This window comes from Bubalus kerabau, chromosome 12 (genome assembly GCF_029407905.1).
Source record: "Bubalus kerabau isolate K-KA32 ecotype Philippines breed swamp buffalo chromosome 12, PCC_UOA_SB_1v2, whole genome shotgun sequence".
Taxonomy (NCBI): domain Eukaryota; kingdom Metazoa; phylum Chordata; class Mammalia; order Artiodactyla; family Bovidae; genus Bubalus; species Bubalus kerabau.
This window is the reverse complement of record NC_073635.1, coordinates 12,558,232-12,573,215: the sequence shown is the minus strand read 5'-3', so window position 1 is coordinate 12,573,215 and position 14,984 is coordinate 12,558,232. Positions and strand designations below refer to the sequence as shown.

General features: G+C 40.3%; 1 protein-coding gene across 3 annotated transcripts in view; it reads left to right on the top strand.

Annotated features, from left to right (window-relative positions):
* Window positions 1–14,984, top strand: part of VWA8 (von Willebrand factor A domain containing 8) — a 375,174-nt gene that overhangs the window by 244,438 nt on the left and 115,752 nt on the right. For all 3 annotated transcript variants that reach the window (XM_055541970.1, XM_055541972.1, XM_055541971.1), the window contains exons 36-37: window positions 9,158–9,239; window positions 14,514–14,715. In XM_055541970.1, the coding sequence (XP_055397945.1) occupies window positions 9,158–9,239; window positions 14,514–14,715 (284 nt within the window). The remainder of the gene's footprint in view (window positions 1–9,157; window positions 9,240–14,513; window positions 14,716–14,984) is intronic.

The window sequence follows — 14,984 nt, the reverse complement described above, 5'->3', positions numbered from 1 at the left end:
GGGCATATTGAGTGCAGCACTTTCACAGCATCATCTTTTAGGATTTGAAATAGCTCAACTGGAATACCATCACCTCCGCTAGCTTCATTCGTAGTGATGCTTCCTAAGGCCCACTTGACTTCGTATTCCAGGATGTCTGGCTCTAGGTGAGTGATCACAGCATCGTGGTTATCTGGGTCATGAAGATCTTTTTGTATAGTTCTTCTGTGTATTCTTGCCACCTCTTCTTAATATCTCTTGCTTCTATTAGGTCCATACCTTTTCTGTCCTTTATTGTGCCCATCTTTGCATGAAATGTTCCCTTGGTGTCTCTAATTTTCTTTAAGAGATCTCTAGTCTTTCCCATTCTATTGTTTTCCTCTATTTCTTGCATTGATTGCTGAGGAAGGCTTTCTTATCTCTCCTTGCTATTCTTTGGAGCTCTGCATTCAAATGACTATATCTTTCCTTTTCTCCTTTGCTTTTTGCTTCTCTTCTTTTCTCAGCTTTTTGTAAGGCCTCCTCAGACAACTATTTTGCCTTTTTGCATTTCTTTTTCATGGGAATGGCCTTGATCCCTGTCTCCTGTACAACATCACATACCTCCATCCATAGTTCATCAGGCACTCTGTCTATCAGATCTAATCCCTTAAATCTATTTCTCACTTCTACTGTGTAGTCATAAGGGATTTGATTTAGGTCATACCTGAAAGATCTAGTGGTTTTTCCTACTTTCTTCAATTTAAGTCTATATTTAACAATAACGAGTTCATGATCTGAGCCACAGTCAGCTCCTGGTCTTGTTTTTGTTGACTGTATAGAGCTTCTCCATCTTTGGCTGCGAAGAATATGATCAGTCTGATTTTGGTATTGACCATCTGGTGATGTAAGGTCCAGTTTACAAACAGTAAAATTCACTGTTTTGGTGTATAGTGCTGGGAGCTTCACAAACACATCCAGTTGTGTAACCATCACATAACTACAGTGAACAGTTCCATCTCCCCTAAACCTCCCCTATGCCACTGTGCCATCAAGCCCTACCCCCAACCCCTCACTGATTTTTTTTCTGCCCTTAGTCACTTGCGTTTTTCAAAATGTCACATAAATGGAATCACACAGTATGTGGCACTTCGAGTCTGGTTTCTTTCACTTAATATTATATGTTTGCAAATAATTTACATTGTATGTACCGGTTGTTTGCTCCTTTTTATTGCTGAATATCTCATTGTGATTTTAATCTGCATTTTCCCTAGTCCCACATGATGTTGAGCATCTTTTCATGTCTATCTTCTTTAGTGAAATGTCTCTTCAGATCCTTTGCCCACTTTCTGAACTGGGTTACTTGCTTTCTTTTTAATGATTTTTTTGAGTACTTGGGTTTATATAGTCTAGATACAAGTCTAATATATCAGATACATGTTTTCCAAACATTTTCTCCCATTTTGGTGACAGGCCCAAATTTCCCATTTTCTTTTAGAGATTTCATATTTCTAGATTTTGCACTTAGATTTATACTCCAGGTTAATGTTTTCAATTAATTTATTTTTAAATTGAAAGATAATTGCTCTACAGAATTTTGTTGCTTTCTGTCAAACCTCAACATGAATCAGCCATAGGTATACATATGTCCCCTCCCTCTTGAACTTCCCTCTCATCTTCCTCCCCATCCCACCCCTCTAGGTTGATACAGAGCCCCTGTTTGAGTTCCCTGAGCCATACAGCAAATTCCTGTTGGCTATCTATTTTACATATGGTAATGTAAGTTTCCATGTTACTCTCTCCATATGTCTCACCCTCTCCTTCCCTCTCCCCATGCCCATAAGTCTGTTCTCTATCTCTGTTTCTCCACTGCTGGCCTGCAGATAAATTCTTTGGTACCATCTTTCTAGATTCTATATATATGCATTAGTATATGATCAAGTTAATTTTCTTTATGGTATAAGGTGTGGATTAAGGCTCATTGTTTTTCATGGAAATAGTCAATTGTTTAACATCATTTACTGAAAGACTATCCTTTTTCCGTTAAATTATCTTTGGAGCTCTGTGGAAAAGCAACTGACCACATATGTGTGTTTCTTTCTGAGTTTGCATTTGTATTCAATTGATCTTTGTGTCTGTCCCCTCATTAACACCATACTCTCTTGATTACTACTTCATAGTTTGCCTTAAAATCAGGTAGTAGAGATCCTTCAGTTTTGTTGGTAGGGATGAGTGGATGCAAAATTACTAAGAGGGAATCAGAGGTAATGGAGGATTCTGACTAAATCAACCTAACAAGATCCCTGCTGCAGGCAGGCCAGGGTGATCAGACTTTATTTGGGAAATGGTAGAGGATCAGGAACTCTGCCAGATATCCAGGTTGAGGTTTCTGGTTAAGCTAGCTGAACTTTATTCTTGCTAAAACTGGACAATGCTTAGATGAACATTGAAGGCCAAAAGTGTGTACCTAAATGAGAGGAGGATTCAGAAAAGCCTGACTAGAGTTTGGTGTGGGGGTGGGAAATTTTTCCCTTCTTCCCTTCAGGTTTTTTGATTGGTCTGATAATTAAATTGATGTAAGACAGGTTAACAGGAGGGAAAAAAATGCACATGAATGGGAGTTCCATAGAGATTGTTGTTGTTGTTTAGTTGCTCACTCATGTCCAACTCTTTATGACCCCCTGAACTGCAGCACGCCAGGCTGTCCTTCACTATGTCCCGGAATCTGCTCAAACTCATGTTCATTGAATCGATTATGCCATCTACTCATCTGATCCTCTGTCACCCCCTTCTCTTCCTGCCTTCTTTCCCAGCATCAGGGTCTTTTCCAGTGAGTTGGTTCTTCATAACAGGTGGCCAAAGTATTGGAGTTTCAGCTTCAGCATCAGTCCTTCCAGTGAATATTCAGGGTTGATTTCCTTTAGGATGGACTGGCTTGATCTCCTTGCTGTCCAAGGGACTCTCAAGAGTCTTCTCCAACACCACAGTTCAAAAGCATCAGTTCATTGGCACTCAGCCTTCTTTATGGTCCAAGTCTCACAGCCATACATGACTACTGGAAAAACCATGGCTCTGACAATACAGACCTTTATCAATATATGAAGACTCAAAGGGCATCCAGGTATCACATAAATACATCGGGGGATAGGAAATGGGGTGTTAGGCAAAGGAAGTTTTGTGTGGTCAGTGAGTTGTGTCAGATTCTTTTGTGACCCCATGGACTGTAGCCCGCCCACCAGGCTCCTCTGTCCATGGGATTCTCTAGGCAAGAATACTGGAGTGGGTTGCCATTTCCTTCCCCAGGGGACCTTCCTGACCCAGGGATCAAACCTGGGTCTCCTACATTGGCAGGTGGATTCTTTACCACTGAGCCACCAGGAACGCCCAGGCAGGGGAAGGGGGTATGTGAAAAAGAGTTAAACTCTCATCCTATATGATGGGACGTTGATGAATAATGCCTAAAAGTAAAACATCAAGACAGCACCAGAAGGATAAAGGTGAACACTAAAGAAACAGGTTTATAAAGTTGAAAGTATCTCTGGTAGTAGAAAGTGAGGTGTGAGAGGCGTGAAGCTGGGGCTGATGATTTTTTCCTTCAGCCTGTTTGACTCTTCAATCTGTGAGCCTTTAGGTCTCTGATGATAATTCAAACTAATTTTTTCAAGTAAATACAGTCCAGCCACCTGATTAGTCAGGAACACATGTGAATAAGCCTTTTATCAAATAAATCAGTAGAAGCTGTAAAGGCTACTCTCCTGGTGGCTTTGACAAAGAGGGTGTCACTCGTGGTTGATGCAGATGGGCGGGGGCGGGGGAGCATTTAGTCCTTTCTTCCAATCATGTTTCCTCTAGTTAAATGTTAGCTTCCCCCCACCCCTTTAAATCATAGGCTTCAGCTCTTTAAACACGAAGTAATGACTCTTGATTGAAAGCAAAGTGCCCTTGTTTGAACTTTGAATAAATTCAAAGATCTGGTATCACCCCGATTACAGGGCACACATCAGTCTTTGAACCTGTGAACACAGAAGTTCTTGAAACCTAGTACAGTAGGGAGCACATACACATCAAATTACATTGCTCGAAGGAGTGAATTTTTTATATAATTTCATCTTCCTTCTGAAAATGCTCTTGGTTATTTTGCCTGACAGTTTTTCCCCCCCACTGAACCTTGATGCTGTGCCTCCAAGCTGTCCCCACTGTTATGGGAACTGTGCTCTGAGCACTGTGGCAATGACTTCCCTTTAATCGTTAGGGAACTAATCCCTAAATGTAATTTATACCTCTCTTCTAAATCCACCTGGATTACAAATGTAATGGAAATGTACTTAACCTCCATCCTCGCTACAGTGTTCAAACATTTAAATGGATAGACAAGGATTTGGCTAAGTTTGGAGGGAAATCTGGCCATGGTTTTTACTTCCTTAATTCAATCATATATTCTACACTGATTTATTTTCAAATCCGAAAACTTCACTTCTGATTCTTTTTCAAGCCTTACCATTACCACCATCACTGTGCTAAGTCACATCAGTCATGTCCAACTCTTTGGGACCCTATGGACCGTAGCCTGCCAGGCTCCTCTGTCCATGGGATTGTCTAGGCAAGAATACTGGAGTGGGTTGCCATGCCCTCCTCCAGGGGATCGGGATCTTTCTGACCCAGCGAACCAGCATCTCTTATGTCTCTTACATTGGCAGGCAGGTTATTTACCACTAGCGCTACCTGGGAAGCAACCTACCACCACCCTTAAAGTCCTTTTTAGCCACAAATTGCCTTTTCTGATGCATGAAAATACTTTTTAGCATGAAGAATAAAATTCTTGCTTTCTCCTCCCTGAAACAGACAGAGCCACTATTGGATTTTCTCATCCTCTTTATGCCATGGAATTAACTTGCACAGTAGGGGAAGAAAAAAAAAAGCTGTAGGAAAAATGATATTTAAAGTAAGTTGGCTTCCTTTGTTTTCATGGGAAGCCCAAGAGCAGTGGTGGCGGTAGCGCAGCTTAATGCTTCTTCTTATGGAAAAGGCGCGTGTAAGTGGCAGGCCAGACGCAGCTGATGAGCTAGGCAGAGCTAGTCATCCTAACCACTTCAATAGCTGGTCATTTTTGGCAAAGAACGCAGGCTCTATGAATAATTCAACCCACTTCAGTTAGGTCCTAGAGGGAGGAACTGTCAAAAATGATATATGGTGCAAAACTTCGGTCAAGACTGACCTTATATCCCAGGCAGCGTTTCCAGTGCCCGGCAGTGTATGACTTACGATAAGCATATTGGCTTTATACGAATGGCCATCTGGGGATGGCCAATTCAGCCGGGTGGTCTGGTTACCACAGTAACTGGCTTTCTTTACCCTCTGCTGTCCCTGGACACTACCTTCCTTTCCTCCTGCCCCTTTATGCCCCCTAGGACCACTTCTTGCCTAGATGCGCAGCTCACACAGGACCACAGGGCTTCCCATTCTGGAATCCTTCCCAAGTTCCTAAAGGCTCACAATGATTTTTTTTTTTTTTTTGCTTTTATTTATTTTTAATTGGAGGGTAATCACATTACAATATTGTGTTGGTTTCTGCCATACATCAACATGAATCAGCCATAGGTATACATGTGTCCCCTTCCTCTTGAACCTCCTTCCCACCTCCCACCCCATCCCACCCCTCTATTTTTCAAAGAAAAGAGAAAAGGGCACTTTCTTCTTCATGCTGTGGGCTCCTCAGACAAGTCAGGAACCACACACGCCTTTTTCCTCTCCTCCTCAGTGCTTCATGTGGAGATGCTCAACCGTGTTTGTTGAATAAATAAGAGAGATGTTGAGGTTGTCAGGTGGCCATCTTGAAAACCTTCAGTTGCGAACAGGAAATTCAAATGCCAAGTTTCTTATTCTTTTGTAAACTACATTGGACAAATTCAATGTGGACTTTCTAGGTTTCTCATTCTAATCAGAAATGTTAATGAGATAATGGAGAAAAGAGAATATCTTCAATAAGTGATGCTGGGAAAACTGGACAACTACATGTAAAAGAATGAAATTAGAACATTTCCTAACACCACACACACAGATAAACTCAAAATGGATTAAAGACCTAGATGTAAAACTCCTAGAGGGAAGCATAGACAGAACACTCTTTGACATAAATCACAGCAAGATCCTCTATGACCCACCTGCTAGAGTAATGGAAATAAAAACAAAAATAAACAAATGGGACCTAATTAAACTTAAAAGCTTTTGCACAATGTAGGAAACTATAAACAAGGTGAAAAGACAACCATCAGAATGGGAGAAAATAATAGCAAATGGAACAACTGACAAAGGATTAATCTCCAAAATATACAAACAGCCCATGCAGCTCAGTACAAGAAAAATAACCCCATCAAAAAGTGAACATAAGACCTAAACAGACAGTTCTCCAGAGAAGACATGCAGATGGCTAGTAAATGCATGAAAAGATGCTCAACATCACTCATTATTAGAGAAATTCAAATCAAAACTACAATGAGGTATCACCTCACACTGGTCAGAATGGCCACCATCAAAAAAATCTATAGACAGTAAATCCTGAAGAGGGTATGGGGAAGAGAACTCTATTGCAGTCTTGGTGGGAATGTAAATTGATTCAGCCACTATGAAAAACAGTATGGAGATTCCTTAAAAAATTAGGAATAAAAGTACCATGTGACCAACAATCCCACTCTTGTTCATATACCCTGCTGCTGCTGCTAAGTCACTTCAGTCGTGTCTGACTCTGTGCGACCCCATAGACGGCAGCCCACCAGGCTCCACCATTCCTGGGATTCTCCAGGCAAGAACACTGGAAACCATAATTGAAAAAGACAGATATACCTCAGTGCTCATCTTAGCACTACTTACAATAGCTGGGACATGGAAGCCACCTAGATGTCCACTGACAGATGAATGGGTAAAGAAGGTGTGGTACATATATACAGCGGAATATGTATGACTCAGCTGTAAAAAAGGATGCATTTGAGTCCATTCTAATGAAGTGGGTGAAACCTGAAGCTTGTCATACAGAGTGAAGTAAGTCTGAAAGAGAAAAATACTGTATATTAGCACATATATATGGAATCTAGAAAGATGGTACTGATGAACCTATTTGCAAGGTGGCAATGGAGAATCCCAGGGACAGGGGAGCCTGGTGGGCTGCCGTCTGTGGGGTTGCACAGAGTCAGACACAACTGAAGTGACTTAGCAGCAGCAGCAATGGAGATGCAGACAAAAAACATAAAGACTTGTGGACACAGTGGGGGAAGGAGAGGGTGGGATGAATTGAGAGTAGCCCTAAAATGTACGTTACCATATGTAAAATAGATGACCAGTGGGCATTTGCTGCGTGACACAGGGAGCCCAAATGCAGGCTCCGTGACAACCTGGGGGTGGGGTGGGATTGGGAGGTGGGAGGGGGGTTCAATAGGGAGAGGACATAGGTATATCTATGGCTGATTCATAATGATGTATGGCAGAAACCAACATAATATTATAAAGCAATTATTCTTCAATTAAAAATAAATAAATTAAAATTTTTTTAAAAAGGGTAGACACATAAACAAGTATCTTTGAAGTACCTTTAAAGTTGGCTGGACTTATAGCTGACCTTGCATAGTAGATAGAGAAAACTTTGTTACAATATGAAAAAAAAAAGAAATTGTAATAGATAGAAAACAGACAAAAATCTTTAAGAGTATGGTTTCTTTGTAGGTTTGTGTGTTGTTTTTTTTTAAGAGACATTGGAGGCCAAGATGTTGTAAAAATAAGGCTATTTTAAAATCGTTGCCCTTTGATCAGCTCAGGTAGAAGCTGTGTGGAGTAGTGGGCATAGCAGAGATTTTAAAGCCAGAAGGAAGGCCTGATTTTGAAAGCTTTTTCTATCACTCTCCAAGTCCATTATTATACCACCTCTGCAAGTCTCTGCTTTCTCATCTCTCAAAAAGAATCCAAGGCATTTGTAGTTGTCAGTATTAAAAACACTATCTATAAGTCCCAAACAGGGACTTCCCTGGCAGTCCAATGGTTAAGATTCTGAGCTTCCAATGTCAGAAACTGGGATCCCATGTGCTGGGTGGTGCAGCCAAAAAAAAAGGTGATTAATAGGACTTCCCAGGTGGCGCAGCGGTAAAGAATCCGCCTGCCAAAGCAGGAGATGCAAAAGATGTGGGCTCGATCCCTGGGTCAGGAAGATCACCTGGAGTAGGAGATGGCAGCCCACTCCAGTATTCTTGCCTGGAGAATCCCATGGAAGAGGCGCCTGGCAGGCTACGGAGTCGCAAAGAGTCAGACACGACTGGGCACCTGAGCACAGCAGCATAGCACGCAATTGAAAAACTAAAAAGACAGGCAGGATTCCTGACACAGTGCTGCTAACTGGTGATTATGAGGGTGATGGTGGTACTCGGGGATTTGGGGGAAAAGTCAGTAAACTCCCAGAATTTTCAGGGAAACAACTAGAATTGGAGTTGGGGACGCTGGCCCCCATATTACATTACCTTCTCCTTCACCGCCTTTTCACGTTCTTTATGACCCAGAGTCCTGCCCCACTGCCCCGATCCTCACCTCACCTTTTCCTGTCTTGAGGGGTCCTCATAATAACAGCCACTGTGGAGCAGCTACTGATTGTGTGCAAATAATGTTTATGATCCTCAGATGCTCTTCTTATCCTCGTTTTGCAAATGATGAAAGCAGGTCTCGGAGAACTAACTTGGCCATAGTAAATCATAGTTAGGAAATTTCAAGCCAGGATTGTCTACCAGGCCACTCCAATTTCAAGTAGGTGCTGACTCGACTGTGTTATACCGTCACTCTTGTAACTTCCTAGGAAGGAAAAAGAATTCCAGCGATGAAATATTTTTCAGATAAACTCTTCAAGTGCTAAAACACTGACCCATCTTGGGAAGCTATTAATATCAGAGAAAATGAAAGGAACTTAGATAATTCTCTGACGCTAAAGAATCACAGCGTAACATGCATCTATCTGACAGTCTCGGTTTTCCTGACAAAAGCATAACTGAGCATCTAACCTCAAGACTGGAATTGGTCAGCCCTGGACCTTGTGAAGTGGGTCCCAGAGTTCTGTTCTAGGCAAATGATAATTTCAGTCCATTTTAAGCAGCATCTGTGCTTTATTTGGGTCCTGTTTTTATATCAGGCAGTAATATAACACTCGGCTTGTGTCTTGACTTCTTTGCAGATGTTACCCCTCCACAGACAGCTGGGTATATAGAAGTTACTGATCTCCAGTCCAAGAGACTTCGATACATCCCAATTCCCGGGTAATCCATTTTCATTTTCATTCTTAGCTTGTATGTCAGATTAAAAAGAAAAAAAAAGAGTGAATTCTTACCAAGTGCCCTGAATAAATGTGTGCTTTTTGCTTCCTTAAATAGCAGGCTCTTTTTCTTTCTTTCATATATATATATATATAGTTACAGTTTGTTTTTATCTTGCTGCTCTGCCATTTTTATTTGAACATTGGAAAAATGTTCAAATATTACCTAGGTTTAAGTCTTAACAGCCTTCAAGTGTTCATTTCTTTCTTTTTTTTTTTATCTATCCTTATGATAAAACTTTTTGAAACAGCATTTTTACCACTGAAAAAATTTTCATATTTATTAACTTTATACATTAATTTTCTGAGGTAAATGTATTCAAGATGTCAAAGGAATTTAAATCTCATTTTTTAAATATATTTTTTTTATAGATATAACTGTGTATCTACAGTCATGAAGGCCATACAATAGTCAAAGGATTCTAGAGATTTGGAATAGATTTATTGCCAGTGGTTTATTGCTGTTCAGCAGTGGAAGCAAAGCGTTCAAACTAGTTAGAGTCAGGGCATATATAAAAAGAGGACCAATGATAGGCCATCTCTTCCTTGAAAACACCTGTGTCCCCACCTCCAGCCCATCCCTTTCTGGATGCATCCATGCCTGCTCTCCCTTTTCCTCAACCTCGGTGTGCACCGGCTTCTGTGTGGATTGATGTCACATGCCCCTCACATGTCCTCCCTTACAAACAGCCAAGGCCTCAGAACACAGTGGTTAAAGCCTCACCAGGGTCCCGGGCAGAGGAGCCTGGGGAGCCGTCCACTCTCAGAGCAAGGGCAGCGACACATGTCTGTCCCCAGCCGCCTTCCGTGCTTCCAAAGAACATCGCTCAGTATGCCAATACAAAATAAGTCAGAAACACCGTTTCATCTCTTAGGACCCTTTATTTAGCCAGGTTCAAGAAATGTGAATAATGAAATCATTTTTCAAAGAAATAGATTTATTTACTTGTCCTAACGTGTACAAGAATGTCTTTCTGGAGCATCTCAATGTGTCAATTTAATGATAAATGGCTTTTAGTCATTTGGGGAAATTTCTTATTCCATTGCATGTTCATTAAAATATACGATCAGTTCAAGTAACAAAATCAAAGAATAACTTTTTTTTTTACATTTCTAAAGCACAATAATTATTTTTTCAGTATTCCTCTTCATTTCTTCCCCAGCCCTAGCTTTATATTTTAGTGTTTTTCTCTGTTAACGTTCTGTATGAACCATATGTTATACCTACCATAGAAATAATACCTGGAAGAACAGCTATATATATATAAATACAGCCAGTGCCAGCTGGTCACCGTGCTGCATTCATTTAGTGCTGCGCCATCCAATAGAAATAGAATGTGAGGCATATATGTGATTTTATGTTCTTAGTGGCCAAAGTAAAAGAGTGCACAAAGAAAGCGGTAAAATTACTGTTAATAGTATTTTATTACCATTATAAACTGTTTTGACACGTATTTGATATAAAAATTTTAATGATATTTTGCTTTCCTTTTTTCTCCTGAGTCTTTGAAACCCAGTATAAATTTTACATTTACAGAACATCTCGATTTGAACTTGCCTTATTTCAAGTGCCACGTGTTTTAGAGTCTGTTCATTGTCAGTATATCCTGAGTTTCTCTCAAGATTAACTGCTGCCATTTTTGGTGTACATGTAATCCAAGGGAACAGCCCATCTGGGTTTCAGTTTTGTTGCTGGTTTGCTTAAATTTAGTATTCTGTTAGATAGCAGGAATTTTCCATTTGATGGCTAACTTCAAATAATAGAAAATAGTAAAACGATATGTAACTGTACGGCCAAAAGAAATATATCATTTTTGCTCTCAGTACAAGTTAAGTGTTAGTCCTGAAACTTTTGTTGCATTTGTAAGACCATACTACTTAGCACTAATATATGGGTATATGTAAATCTGGTCTTCGCTCTACTGTAATTCTCTGTGTTCCTTAAAGACTTTGTTATCATAGATAAGAGGAATGTGCTTTTTTTTTTTAAGGTACAGAAGAGATTCTAGATGTAGTGTGCAAGCTGTAGTAAATATGATTTCTTCAGCAATTTTTTTGGCATATTAAAGAGATTGCTCTGGTAAATTTAAAGTTTCATGCCAGAGAGTTAAATGTGGAACCAGTAGGTGCTGTGCTCAATAGAATCATACATCTTAAGCATTTGTGGCAGATTTACTCACATCATAAGTGATTAAATTTCATTATTTTTGAATGGGCTTTTACTTCACCATCTGTACCTAGTTTTTTTCCTAAGGCAAGGATTTTTGAGAGAGCACCATGAGATGAATCCTCTATTATATCAAAAGTTGCCTTGAGTCCTTCTAGTACTGTAAAATATTGGGTTGGCCAAAAGTTCATTTGAGTTTTTTATAAGATGTAGTGGAAACTATAAGCAAGGTGAAAAGACAGCCTTCAGAATGGGAGAAAATAATAGCAAACAAAGCAACTGACAAAGAATTAATCTCAAAAATATACAAGCAACTCCTGCAGCTCAATTCCAGAAAAATAAACGACCCAATCAAAAAATGGGCCAAAGAACTAAACAGATATTTCTCCAAAGAAGACATACAGATGGCTAACAAACACATGAAAAGATGCTCAACATCACTCATTATCAGAGAAATGCAAATCAAAACCACAGTGAGGTACCATCTCAAGCCAGTTAGAATGGCTGCTATCCAAAAGTCTACAAACAATAAATGCTAGAGAGGGTGTGGAGAAAAGGGAACCCTCTTACACTGTTGGTGGGAATGCAAACTAGTACAGCCACTATGGAGAACAGTGTGGAGATTCCTTAAAAAACTGGAAATAGAACTGCCATTTGACCCAGCAATTCCACTGCTGGGCATACACACCGAGGAAACCAGAATTGAAAGAGACACGTGTACCCCAGTGTTCATCGCAGCAGTGTTTATAATAGCCAGGACATGGAAGCAACGTAGATGTCCATCAGCAGACGAATGGATTAGAAAGCTGTGGTACATATACACAATGGAGTATTACTCAGCCATTAAAAAGAACGCATTTGAATCAGTTCTAATGAGGTGAATGAAACTGGAGCCTATTATACAGAGTGATGGAGAAGGCAATGGCACCTCACTCCAGTACTCTTGCCTGGAAAATCCCATGGATGGAGGAGCCTGGTGGGCTGCAGTCCATGGGGTGGCTAAGAGTCAGACACGGCTGAGCGACTTCTCTTTCACTTTTCACTTTCATGCATTGGAGAAGGAAATGGCAGCCGACTCCAATGTTCTTGCCTGGAGAATCCCAGGGATGTGGGAGCCTGGTGGGCTTCCATCTATGGGGTCATAGAGTCGGACACGACTGAAGCGACTTAGCAGCAGCAGCAGCAGCATACAGAGTGAAGTAAGCCAGAAAGAAAAACACCAACACAGTATACTAATGCATATATATGGAATTTAGAAAGAAGGTAATGATAACCCTGTATGCAAGATAGCAAAAGAGACACAGATGTATAGAACAGTCTTTTGGACTCTGTGGGAGAGGGCGAGGGTGGGATGGTTTGGGAGAATGGCATTGAAACATGTATGTTATCATATGTGAAACAGATCGCCAGTCCAGGTTCAATGCATGAGACAGGGTGCTAGGGGCTGGTGCACTGGGATCCAGAGGGATGGGATGGGGAGAGATGTGGGAAGGGGGTTCAGGATGGGTTACACATGTACATCCGTGGCAGATTCATGTCAATGTATGGCAAAACCACCACAATATTGTAATTAGCCTCCAATTAAAATAAATAAATTTATATTTTTAAAAAAGAAGCAGAAACCAAAACAACTAAGAATAAACATATGTCAAGATTCTCAAGCTTGGTATTATTCATGGAAATGCAAATTAAAGCAACAAATGCACATATTTCAGTTATCAATTTAGAAAAATAAAAGTACAATTGCATTTGATGCTGAAAAAAAAAAAAAGATGTAACTGAAAAACCTGAACAAGCTTTTTGGCCAACCCTATAGCTCTGAAACACTTCTCAGAGTAGCTGGCTTTGTCACTCTGTTTAGTATCCACTGAAGCAGACTGATAAAAAGATTAAAGTACTCTTGATTTCTTCAGTATAAAAATTTACTTAATAGATAGTAGTTTTGTGGTTTCTGCAAATCTACCTTGATACTTTATTGTTTAATCAGATCAGACCATCTCTTTAGACCATTTATTTTACAGAGAAAATACCAGATATATTTAGAAAGCCAACAGTGGTCATTAGAATTTCTAATCTGTATTTCTTTTGTATAGTGAGAGCCATACTCAGATAAAGAAGTGTGCAGTTGACTCTTACAGGCAAAAGTTGCGTTCCTTGAATTGACTGTATATATTAGAAATAGTATATGCATGAAACTATAAGAAATATATAAATTCTTTATTATAAATCCATATAACCATCTAACTTAGAATGGCAAAATGTCAAATAAATGCAGTTAAACACATAAAGAAGACTTGAGTTTCAGCATAGACCTTAGACCCCTGGGAAGTGGGTCAGCTCTTGCAGGAGTCTGAGGTGTGAGTTGGTTTAGAGTTCCTTTCTTCCTGACAGTGAATGCAAATGTCATCCAGGATCTACAAATGCAAGATACGTAAATTGGGCTTCCCTGATAGTCCGCTGGTTGAGAATCCACCTGCCAACGCAGGGGACACAGGTTCTATTCCCAGTCCGGGAGAATCCCACATGCCGAGGGGCAGCTAAGCTCACGCACTCAAGAGCCTGTGCTCCACAACCAGAGAAGGCACCACAGTGAGAAGCCCGCGGGCCTCAGCTAGAGAGTGGCCCCCGCTCGCTGCAAACAGAGAAGGCCCACGCAAAAGAATATGTAAATAACCAGTAAATAAGTATATATTTTTTCCTTCCAGATGAATCTGTTGGTCCCTTAGTTTTTAATGTGCTTTTAATGTGTTTTTAAACATTATGTTTCTTATTGAAGTATAGTTAATTTACACTGTTATATTAGTTTCAATTGTACAGCAAATTCACTCGTATGTATATACATGTATGTATATGTTATACATATATATATTCTCTTTCAGATCCTTTTCCATTATAGGTTATTATAAGACATTGAGTGTAGTTCCTTATGCTGTACAGCAGGTTCTTGTTGCGTAACTATGAGAATTCTTTACAGCAAGTTGAACGTAAGTTGAGCTGAACTAGCATCATTCCCTGGGCTTCAATTGGTTGAACGCCGTGATTCTTTTTCAGGTCAGACTCTCTATCACCATATACCACATGGCTGTCTACTATCTCGGACACAGATGCACTGCTGGCCGAGTGGGGCAAAGGTGGCGTTGTCACTGTTGATATGGGAGGCCGTGTCCGGCTTTGGGAAACCGGCCTTGAGCACCTGCAGCGGTCACTCATGGAATGGAGAAACATGATTGGAGAAGGTGACAGACACATGCAGGTACCACTTGAACTGACCTTACCTCTTGAGGGGGCACATTAAGTTATCAATTATTTGCAGATGCCACGGTCATAGAAGCTTCTGGCCCAGAGACTCAAATGTAGTTTGCTAAAACAGCTAAAATAATGTGGGGACTCAGGAAAAGACAAGTCTATCGTTTGACATAGTGAAAAAGTAAAAATGTGCCTTTTCTGTCTGTCAGTGCTTAAATATATAGGTTCCTCACCTCATAACATGCAAATGTAATCATCAACTTTTATTTTTTAACC